Source organism: Petaurus breviceps, unplaced genomic scaffold (genome assembly GCF_028583685.1).
Source record: "Petaurus breviceps papuanus isolate PSGF00001 unplaced genomic scaffold, PetGlider_PUasm1.0 81, whole genome shotgun sequence".
Taxonomy (NCBI): Eukaryota; Metazoa; Chordata; class Mammalia; order Diprotodontia; family Petauridae; genus Petaurus; species Petaurus breviceps.
In genome coordinates this window covers 214111-226159 of record NW_027186546.1, presented here as the reverse complement: position 1 = coordinate 226159, position 12049 = coordinate 214111, and the positions used below count along the sequence as shown (strand labels likewise).

General features: G+C 36.5%; 1 protein-coding gene across 2 annotated transcripts in view; it reads left to right on the top strand.

The window, feature by feature from the left end:
• Window positions 1-6984: 6984 nt before the first annotated feature.
• Window positions 6985-12049, top strand: part of LOC138176097 (ATP-sensitive inward rectifier potassium channel 8) — a 9177-nt gene continuing 4112 nt past the window's right edge. Inside the window, exons 1-3 of one of the 2 annotated variants that reach the window (XM_069106821.1) lie at window positions 6985-7098; window positions 7487-7617; window positions 8493-8938. In XM_069106821.1, the coding sequence (XP_068962922.1) occupies window positions 8565-8938 (374 nt within the window). In that variant the 5' untranslated portion in view covers window positions 6985-7098; window positions 7487-7617; window positions 8493-8564. Of the gene's footprint in view, window positions 7099-7236; window positions 7618-8182; window positions 8322-8492; window positions 8939-12049 lie in introns of those variants that run through there. The other variant, XM_069106822.1, reaches the window with a different exon arrangement.

Genomic DNA, 12049 nt, shown 5'->3' with positions numbered 1-12049 from the left:
CATAGAAATGAGAGAAAGACCCATATGTACAAAAATGTTTACAGCAGCTCTTTTTGTGGTAGCAAAGAATTGGAAATTAAGGGGGTGCCCATCAATTGGGGAATGGCTGAACAAGTTGTGGTATGTGCATGTTATGGAATACTATTGTGCTATAAGAAACGAGGAGTAGATGGTCTTCATATTTACCTGGAGAGGCTTAAAAGAACTGATGCTGAGTGAGAAGAGTAGAACCAGGAGAAATTTGTACACAATTACAGACACAACATATGTGTGATGACCAACTTTGATAGACTGGACTCTTTTCAGCAATGCAGTGATATAAGTCAATCCCAAAAGACTCATGATGGAGAGAAATATGTGCATCCAGATAAAGAACCATAAAAGAACTAAGTTTATATCCAGGTGGAAGCAAAATACCTGATCTTTTTCCTTCTCTTATTTGGTTTTATGTCCTCTTTACCATTTTTCATTTCAGCTGGTACAATCTGTCCTTATAACTTGACTAATGTATAATGTGAAAGTATTATAGATCCTATACTTGACTATAAGCCTCCATGGGGGGAGGAGGGGAGGGAGGGGGACAAAATGTGAAACTCAAGGAATTGTGGAATTGAATCCTGTAAACTAAAAGGAAACAAATTAATAAAAAAAAAAAGAAAGAAAAAAATCCTTCCTCCCCAACTCTTCCATATATTAAAGTATAGCCAAACAAATTAAAAAAAAACTACACATGTATAACCTACATTGAATCACTTGTCCTCTCAGTAGGGATGGGTGATGAGGAAATAAGGGAAAGAGTCTAGAAATCAAAGTTTTAAAATCAAATGTTAAAAAAAAGTTAAAAAAAAGAGTTGTAAAGTGTTTTATCTACAATATTCATTTGATACTCCATCCAAAAGCGTTAACAAACAGGAAAGATTTAGCAATTAAATGTGCTTGTCTTTGACAAGGCTCTTTTAGTTACTCTTTCTAATACCCAGTTTCTACATTTGCAAAAGTATAATCATAAAAATCCACTACTGTGTAGTTAATAACATACTTTGTTTCAGAACTTAAATGCTAATCACTTCACTATAACATCAGTCTTCATCAATTTCATCAAATAAGCATTTATATATAACTCTTTAAAGTTGGCAAAAACTTTACAACTATATCTCATTTTATTTTCACAACAATCCTAGGAACTGTGTGCTATTACTATTTCCATTTTGCAAATGAGGAAAGTGAGGCAGAAGTTATGTGATTTGCCCAGGAGCACACAGCAATAATATATAAAAAAAGGTTTTTTTAAAGAAATGAACACGTGAGAAAGTGAAGGGGAGAGTGTATGTAGACAGATTTTCTTATTTCTCCAGCATAATATTTTATTTTATATGTGGATAGGCACTAGACCCATAATTTCATTGCTATAGGGAATTCCCAGATGAAGAAACTTTCTACCAATGCAGGTCAGAACCTTCCTATAGTTTTAGAATATTGGGAAAGGTGGGGGAAAGGGAAAGAGGGTCATTCACAGGTGTACAACACTGCATATATTATCAAATGTTTTCAAGATATTTATTTTGCTTATTTTCTCTCCTTTTTATTGTTTTTTTAAAAGATTTCTAAGAACTATTCCTCAATAGATAAATGGTCAGGACAAAAAAAATCTAAATTATTAGAACTGATATAAACTCTAGAGATCATATAGAAGAATCCCTTCACCTTTTTACATCTAACAAAATTGAGGCTCAGAAAACTTTAGTGACTTGTCTTAAATATTTCAGTTAATATCAAGCTACAGAGTACCAGGTTCCTAACTCTCAGCCCAGTAGTCTCTCCTCTATCCCACAATGTCTCCTTAAATATCCTCAATTTCCAGGCACTGTAGCTGTGCCTTCTGTTGCTGACATTTTTGAAAGGTGGCAATAGACAGTCATACTGCACAGAGTCCTGGAAAATGTAAGAGTCCCCCTTCCAAGGGTTTTATGAATCAGCCACCCTGTAAAACATCATGACATGAAAACATAGCAAAGGTACTGGACATCCCATCCCTGGGAACTGCCCTTCTCACAAAAGTTTTGGCAAATGCTCTGTAAGGGTTGAAGGATGTGATAGATTTCAGGCACAAAGTGACTCTTTTTTTGGCATGAGTACATCAAGAAAGCAAACTGCAGGCCTTTAGCATCACTCACAAACCTCACTGAGGTTTGATGCAGGTTCCTTATTCATTAATTTGTAGTTTTATTTATCTTTATATTTTGGCAGAGAGTATTATTTTATTAGCAATATTTCTGAGATTGGGCTAGTCCATTGGGGGTGAGGGTCTGAATGCAAAAGCAAAAGCTTTTGTTTCTTCTCCCTCATTCTGTTGTTAGCTTTCCTAATTTACCCTTAGTTCCATGTGATTCAATTAAATGTTGACTTTTGAGAAAAAATAAAGGAGGATCTGCTTCTACAGGAGTAAAATGAAAGAATCTCTCTCAAATCCTACTTGTCTCTATTCATATAATCACTGTTCTAATCCAGGGCTTCATCAGCTCTCCCCTGGACTATTGCAAAGGTCCCCCTGCTTTAAGTGTCTCTGCATTTCAATCCATCCTTCACTCAACCGACAAATTTACTTGCCTTAAGCTCAGATCTGACCAAAATACTACCTTGCAAAATTATCCTGGTGGTTCCTTATTGCCTCTAGGATCAAATATAAATTTCTTTGTTTAGCTTTTCATTTTTCTGCTTAGCCTTTCAGAACTTGGTCCCATACCTCTTTACACATTATTCTCCTTCTCTATATGGTCTACAAAACTGAACTTCTCTCTGTTCTTTCTACAAAGCATTCCATTTCCCATTTCTGTGCCTTTGTATTGGCCATCCCCTATACCTAGAATTTACTCTTTCCTAATCTCGATCTCATAACGCCACTAATATATTTCAAGGATGCTCAAGTTTTGCATTTCCTGAACCCGGAAATTGCTACTGCCTTTCTTCCCTAACTACTTTCTCTTTATCTTATGTTCATTTAGTATTTATTCTGCATATATTTCTTCTTTATATGCTTGCACATGTGCACGTTTTCTCCACTGATAAAATATAAGCTCCTGGAGAACTTTTGTCTTAGTAGCCCAGCACCTACTACAGTGACTGGCACATAGGTGGTGTTTAATAAGTGTTTGTCGATCAGCTGACTGATTGCTAACTTGCTAGTTAAATCCTATGAATCCCAATACGTTGTTTTATCTACAGCACAGTGCTACCTCCCGCCACCAAGAAAAGTTAAGCTGCTTCTCCCATTTCAAGAAAACTCCACAAAAGTGAATTTCTAACATGCTGTTTTGATTACTAGTTTATGTAACACTTTTATTAAGCTGATTCCAAAGTAGCATGTTCCAAAGTGGTTTAAATGAGGACACTAATAAAGCAGAATACCAAGCAACTAGACCAAACAACCATTTCTTTGGTCTGCTAACATAAAACTCCCTCATCTCCTTTTTTGGAGACTTTCTGAATCCGCTCTAATAAGGATGAGAGTCCAACAATAGAAAATCCACAAACAGAAGCAAACTGAAGGTCAACGAGCACCTTTATCCTTTATTATCATTGGAAAAGTCTATTTGTTTCCATTTCTATTTTTTCTCCACTGATTATATTTGCTAAGAAAGAAATAGAGATAATTGCCAAAGCATTTACTTAATAGTGGCTTCATTTATTTGCAGGTAGACTTCAGTTCTTGCCAAAACTGAGAGTATGCAAAATGATGGAATTAAAAATATAAAATGGAAAAGTTATGAAACATAGTTTCACCAAATCAGCAGGTTTCAGGGGAACTAGAGAGCAGCAAACCTGCATATAAATAAATAGGGTACCAGATCTGTAATAATCAATTATCTGATTGCCTAAGCTTCTCTGACATGGAAAGTGGACAGTTCCTAACTGAATGTCACTTCCTTTATTACAATTAAAATTGGAAATATTTAATTTAGAAATTATTTTTCTAACATTTTCAAGTATTTTCAACGTTCAAACTAAGTAGTCTCTAGGGTATGGTTGCCACTTCTGTTCAAATAATCCTCATGCATAAAAAAAAAGAAAAAGAAAAAATGATTTTTGTAAACTTTGGCTTACGTGGTATATTTTAGGGATTTAGTAACTAAACCAAAAATAAGACTTCAATGAAAAAGAAAATGTTCCCTTCAGTATTATGGTATTAATAGTGACAGGATCACTGTTAAGGGTGGACAAGATGATAATGACTGACAACAAAGAGAAGGTGGAGCTGCTAAAGGCTTCTTTTACTTCTCTTTTCTCTGCCAAGAAGCAAGACTTTGGGACTGGAAAGGATGAAACAAACATGGCTTAATAGGAAGTTGATACCCAAAATGAAACAAGAAGATAGCAAGACATGATGTAACTGCACATGTTGAGTTCATGTCACCTGGACAAAAATTAACTAGATCTTCGGTTACTAAAAGAACTGCAAGTGTTTTTTAATTGCCATCAGTGTTATTTGAAAGATACTTGAAAAGAGACCAATGGAAAAGGGTAAATGTTGTTCCCATTTAAAAATGAAGGGGAACTGAATTTACAAACCTTACATAGGTCAATGACTTTGACTTTAAATTTTGGTAGAATTCTAGGACATTTCATTAATGATCATTTAAAAAGGAAGCAGTACTCATAAAGAGTAGCATGACTTCAGCATGAATAAGTCAACCATTTAGTAGTTATCAACAAGCATGTATTAAGTGCTTACTATAAACTAAGCATTGTGCTACATACTGGGAAAGAAATACAAATCAATCAATGAACATTTATTAAGTGCCTATGTGCCAGGCACTGTGCTAAGCCCTGGTGATACAAAAAAAAAAAGGCAAATAATGGTCCCTGCTCTCAAGGAGCTTATAATCTAATGGAGGAAACAACATGCAAACAAATACAAACAAAACAAGATACATATGGGATAAATAGGAAATAATTAACAGAAGGAAGGCACTAGAATTAAGAGGCATCAAAAAAAGTCTTCTTATAGAAGATGGGATTTTAATTTGGACCTAAATGAAGGCAGAGAGGTCAGTGGGCAGAGTTGAAGAAGTGACAGAGCACTTGTCCTTAAGAATCTCACATTTTATCAATGGGTGGTGGTGGTGTAGTACATGTTGATAGAGAAGTAAATACAGGACATAAAAAAAAATACAAAATTACTTCCTGGAGGGTTGGGTAGTATGGGTGATGGGGAATTTCACAAATGGAGTAATCAGAAAAGGTCTCTTGAAGAAGATAGCACTTGAACCCTAATTTCCTATTAACATCAACAGTACCACCATCCTCCCAGTCCCCTAGGCTCCCAACCTGTCATTTTCAACTTCACTATCTTTCACTGCCCCCCCCAATATAAAATCTGTTGACAAGGCCTCTCAATTTCACCTTTGAAACATATCCAGAATATGCCTCCTTCTGATCCTAGCTCAGACCCTTATTACTCTATGTTTGAATTATTGAAATAGCCTACTTGTTGGTCTGCCTGTCACAAATCTCTCCTCACTTCCACTCATCCTCCATTCAACTGCCAAAGTGATTTTCCTAAGGCACAGGTCTGAGCATGTCATGTCCTGGTTCTACTCAATAAATTCCAGTGACTCCCTATGACCTCGGGGATCAAATATAAAACCCTCTGTTTGGCATTCAAAGGCCTTCATAAGTTAGCCTCTTGACTTCCTTTGCTTGGCTCCCTTCTTATACCTTACATACTCTGATCCAGTGATGCTGGTGTCCTCGCTGGAAGAGCCTTGTAGAAACTGGAGGCATATGCATCGATATAAGAAAAGTGGTCTGGAATCTTACCATTAATACTGTGAAAACTAGTTCTGAAAGAGTTTAATGAATGCATCCATAAGAAACAGTACATTCAAATTCATTAAAGTCTAACGTAACACCAGTTAGTATTTAATGAACCCATTGTTTATTCTGTGTCCATCAGATTCTGACACTTGGGAATTGATGGTTTTGTTAAATGTTTAATGTCAAAATCTCAAGCCTTGATTTTGTGGTAGGTAAAATACAGTTTCCTTTTTCCTGATTCTTTTAAAACCTAATAGCAAAACCACTGCAATGCACAAAATGTATACCTTTCTTGTTCTTACTTACACTAGTTTATCTTCCATATGGTCTTAACAAAAAAAAAACAAAACAAAACAGAACATTACCTTTACAGGTCCTAATCAGAAGCCAACTGGTCTTTTGCAAGCTGAAGCTAGCTTTGGGCTGGCAGGTGTCTCCATTCAGGGTACAATTTCCTCATTAGGAAAAAACTGCATGGTGCATGGCTACAATCCACTAAGTGGGAAGAGTGACATCTGTAGCCAAAGGACCTGAGTTTGAATTACATTTCATACTTCAGTTTTTTTCATCTCTAGTGACTTGTTATATAGCCACCTAATTCTATTTTTTCCAATTTATTAATTTTTCAGCATTCACTTCCATAAGTTTTAAATTTTCTCCCCCTCCCTTCCTCCCTAAAGCCAAGTGCAATCTGATGTGGGCTCTATACATACATTCCTATTAAACACCTAATTCTATTTTAACCTACAGACCCTTGTTTTCTTCATGGGCAAAAAAAAGGGGGGGGGGGCATTGGCCTATAAATGACTTCTAAAGTTCCTTTCACTTCCAGGTCGTATGACTTAGTGTGTAGCATTTATTGTGGGACTGTGGAGAAAGTGCTAGCATTGGGGTCAGAGGATCTGGATTTAAATCTCATTTCTGCCCATCTACAACCTATGTGGCCTTGGGTAAAGACACTTCACCTCTCTGATTCTCGGTTTCCTAATCAGTGAAATAAGAGGGTTGGGCCAGATGGCCTTTAAGGTTCCTTTTAATTCTAGATTTAAAATCCTAGGATACAGTTTGGAAACCTTCCTTGTATAAATTCTCTGGTCTTTCCTTGGCTGCTTGGAGTATCACGTCTGTTTCTAGGTTTGGAAAAAAAAAAAAGAAGAAAAGTAACTTTCTCCTTTACGTCAGTAAACTCTGAAATGTCCTCCCCCTGTCTGCTGGGAGCCTTTTAAAAACTCCAAGCTAGGCGGCAAGAGGCTGGGGCTACAGGGAAATGAGCTTTCTTCCGAGGTTCCCGCCCTCATCTTTCCCCATCCTTTCCCTTCCGATCGCAGCTCCCTCTGGCTTGCCCTATTACTTACTCCCCGGGACTCGCCTCAGCCGCCCCCCCCCCCCCCCCCCCCCCCCCCCCCCCCCCCCGCTTCCCCCTTCCTAGCACATCGCTACTCTGCGCCACAGCATCGTAACCCTGGCGCACGTCAAACCACTAACCCAGAGGGTGATTTATTGAGCACCACCCCTCCCCCAACTTTATCTTTCCTCCTTATGTCCACTACCCCCAACTCCATACACAAAGGGAAGACAATTAAGCTGGGGGAGGGGGATGCTGTTACCTCCACTCTCTCCCCTACTCACAATTCATTTGTACCTTTTTATTTTTTTGACTATTCCTTCCGAGATCTGTCCCCTTAGTGACGAGTAACAGCCTGCTTCTGTGCTCTGGGATGGATGGAAGCTTCAGTGACTTGACTGGTGGTCAGCCCGCAGCGAGGGTGAGGACTCCAGCTGTTCCAGCTGCAGCAGATTCTTGTAAGTTTCATCTCTTTTCCTGGGGCAGGGGCATCGTCTTCTCCCTTCACCTTTTCCAAGAAGGTAGAAAAATGGAGAACAAAGTAAAAGTCTCTGGTGTGTACTTTGTGTCCCCTAAATTCTGGAATTTCCTTTTCTTAGACCGAAGTTCATTTTTCTTGGTCTCTTTTAACTACCTTGTGGTTTCTGCATTAATTCTGTAGTTGGAATAAATTGACTAATTGCTTTGAAACTAATAATTTGGAGTTTGAATTTGAAGGATGGTTAGTGTCTATTATTTTATTAAGTATAATGAAAATATAACTTATGTGATTCAAGAATAATGAATGCCTTCAGACATTTCCTGCTTCTAAAAAATTTCAAGGAAGTTTTCTTCCAGCTCTGTGGATTTTGCTATTTCATTGTAACTATTTGATGTGCATTATCATTCTTTACTGGCCTAACTGGAGTTTTGCATGTGATTATTCCTTTTAGAAGTCCTATTAACAAATATAATTTATTCAGAAAACTCTATAGGGGAGGGGGGAGCGCCTCGTTTGTTTTGTTTTGTTTTGTTTTAAATGAGGTTTGGATGTGCTTACATCAAGAATGAAGGGGAAAATTGAATCCAGGCCAAAAATCTCATCTGAAACAGATACTTAGGAAAAATCAGAATTTTGCTCAAATAATCCAGAAAAATGGCTGTTTTCCATATTACTTTGCAGGTATGTAAGTAATGGCCAATATTCAGGCAAGTAAGTGAATTTAATTTAAATTCTATAGATAATGGTCTCAGTTCTCCAATGTATGGACATGGATTCTTTGTCTGTATTATAGACAAAGTATTATAGAGATAAGAAAATGAGATTTTAAAAATCATCTTTCTCCCTGTGTAGGAAGACAAATCAGAGAGGAGGAGATAGGTGGAGAAGCAGTTTATAATATAGGTTGGCTATGATAAAAGGAAGATGTTGGCCAGAAAAAGCATTATTCCAGAAGAGTATGTGCTGGCCCGGATTGCTGCCGAGAACCTGCGCAAGCCACGCATCAGAGACAGGCTTCCGAGAGCTCGCTTTATCGCCAAGAGCGGGGCCTGTAACCTAGCCCATAAGAACATTCGGGAGCAAGGGCGCTTCCTCCAAGACATCTTCACTACCTTGGTGGACCTGAAATGGCGCCACACACTGGTGATTTTCACCATGTCCTTCCTCTGCAGTTGGCTGCTTTTTGCCATCATGTGGTGGCTGGTGGCTTTTGCCCATGGTGACATTCATGCTTACATGGAGAAAAGTGGTATGGAGAAAAGTGGCGTGGATTCCAGTGCTTGTGTGACTAATGTCAGGTAAGCATGTAGTTAGATCACAAAGAAAGTGAGTTTGGTGTAATAATTAGAACCAAAAATGCCTTATCAACTATCACTTTATCACTCTTTATAGTGGGTTCTTAACCTTTTTTGTTGTTGTTCCATAAACCCCTTTGTCAGTCTGGTACGACGTACAGATTCCTTTTTAATAACTCTTTTAAATAAATGGAATAAAATAAATAATTTTGCAAAAGAAGTCAAAGATGGTTGAAAATAAAGATGTATTTTTTTTCTCATCCGAGTTCATGGACTCCTGAAATCTGTCCATGGTCCCCTTGGTGGCCAGATCATGGATCCCTGATTAAGAACCCCACTTTACCATAAGTTTGACTGGAAAAAAAGTGAAGGGCTTGATACACTCTCCCAAAACAACACCTTAATTGTAACAGGTAACTTGGGACATCTGAAAACAAAAGTTGCTACTTTTCATACAGTTTATGTCTAAAAAACCAACTTAAATGAAACCTTCTTTACATGACTCCCTTAAAGTCCTGCCTTCTTGAAATATATTATCTGATATATTTTTAGACTGATCTAAAATGAGTTTTCATTGGGCATTTCCCAATGTAACTTTTAAAAAAGATGAATAGGATATTTTATTTTGGCAGTACATACTTGACTAAAGAAATATAAAGCAAAATGTTTACTTTTCAATACAGAAATATTGTAGTCCCTATTTTAAATGCACACAGACAAGTCTATAGACACAGACAAACTGATCGCATCATGGGATATTCCCCTTAACATTTTCATATATTAAAAAAAAGGTCAGAAAACTAGATTCAGTGGGGTTCCTAATTAAAATATCATAAGATATAAAATAACTTGCCTAAAGGCAAAATCTTCCTTATCATGATTCATCTTTATGTATTTTACTATGAACAGCTATTTTTGAAATTAGATATTTAAGCATGAATCAATGCTATAAGACATGTATTTTTAAGAGTGTTCATCTAGAATTGTCATTGAGGGAGCTGTTTATAAGGAATGCATTTAATGGTGCCTTCTCATTTCCAAATGGATGTAGAAAGGATTCATACTTCAGGAACAGCTGCACACAGTGACCTCTGAAGGCCCTTCCAGATCTAAGATTCTAGAAATACAGCTCAAGAAAAAAAATCAGTCCTCACATTTTCCTAAATCTTGGAATGTTTTTTAAAATATTATTTCTTAAATATTGCCAATATATTTACGTAAAGAGAATTTTAACTCTCATGATTGAAGATATGACAGGAATATTTGGTTGTGTGGGTTTTTAATCTTCTATTTTTATTTGTTTTTAGTGTAACATTGAGTAAAGATTATTTATATTAGTTGCAACAATTTCACAAAGTTACTGTTAGGTGACAGAAACAGAGATGGAAAAATGCCAGGACATTTTATAAATAGTATTCCAAATTTACATACTGCATATAACTAAAACCTTTCATTAGCTCAAAGAAATCTTTATTTTCAAGAACATGTAAAGAATAAAATCAAGTCACTTCTTTATTAGGAACGAACAAGCCAGTGAAAAAATTACAGTTTATTAATCTTAGAAAGTATAGTAACACAGACTTTTTTTTTCTAGAGATAGTAAGCTATACATTCAGCTTAGGTGAACTTTATCAAAATTTTTGCATTAATTTTATTATGAGTACATTTGTAAAAAAAAAAATTTTAAACTAATAAAAATTCAATAGTTGCTCAATAACCAAAGTAAAGCAAAAGTCTTGCAAGTTGTGGGTGACTGGAGATATAACATGCTTGACTATAAAGCTAATCTTAATTCACTGTTGAAATTGGTATTGTTAACCCATATTTATCTTATGAGAAATAACTCATACTATTATTATTCTGTGAGAAATATTTTGATCAATTTATAAAAACATATCACTGATCATAACTGGATAAAGTGAAATAATGACTAGTGAACATATGGTTAACTTTATTAACAGCATAGTAATGTGGGATTGTCACAAAAAATGTAATTCAGTAATCTATAAGTGATTCTTTTAAAGTATCTTAAAATTTTTCTAAATCAGTACATCAGCAAGCCTTTATTATAGAGTGCCTGTCCTATGCCTGGTACTGTACTAAGCATGGGAGATAAATATGCAAAGAAAGAAACAATTTTTATTCTTCAAGAGTTTACATTAAAATGATGGAGACAAATACATCTATAAGCATATACAGAATAAATATGGAGAGAATAAATACAAATAAATTCAAAATAATTTAATAAATGCATATATGCAAAAAGTTGTTTGAAAAGCAGGGCACTAGTAGATAAGGCCAGCTGGGGAAAGTTTATGTAGAAGGTAGTGCTCAAGCTGTCTTAAGGAAGAGAAGGATTCTGTGAAGGGGAGGTGAGACAGAGTACATTTCAGGCTTGGGGGATGGCCAGTTGCAAAGTTGCAGACATTGGAGATAAAATATAGTGTGGGAGGAAAAGAGAAAAGATCAGTTTGGCTGGATTGAAGAGTGAAGGAGGGGGAATAATGTCCAGTAACTCATTAAAGATAAGTTGGGAACGAATTATGAAGAGCTTCAAAAGCTGAACAGAGTAGGTTATATTTGATCCTAGAGGCAGTAGGAAGCCACTGAAATTAATTGAGGAAAATGACCTAGAAATTCAATCAAGGAAAATCACTTTGGCAACACTATGGAGGATGGACTGGAGAGGGAAGAAATCTGAGAGAGAGAGAGAGACCAGTTAGGAGACTAGATGATGAAGAAGTGAACTGACGTAGTTACTATGTAAGTAGAAAGAGTCAACTGTGTTGTGGAGGTAAAAACAAAATTTGGCAAGTGATTTGAATATATGAAATTTAGGGAGAATAAAGAATCGAGGATAACACTGAGGGTAAGAACCCAGAAGACTGGAAGAATGGTGTGCCTTTGAAATAGAGAAATTTGGAAGAGGAAGAGATTTTGGGGAAAGATAACATGTTCATTTTTGGACGTATTGAGTTTGAGATGTCTTTAGGACATCTAATATGGAATGTCTGATAGGCAATTGATATTGCTAGACTGAAGCCTGCGATAAACTGGGTACGTGTGTACACACACACACACACACACACACACACACACACACACACACACACA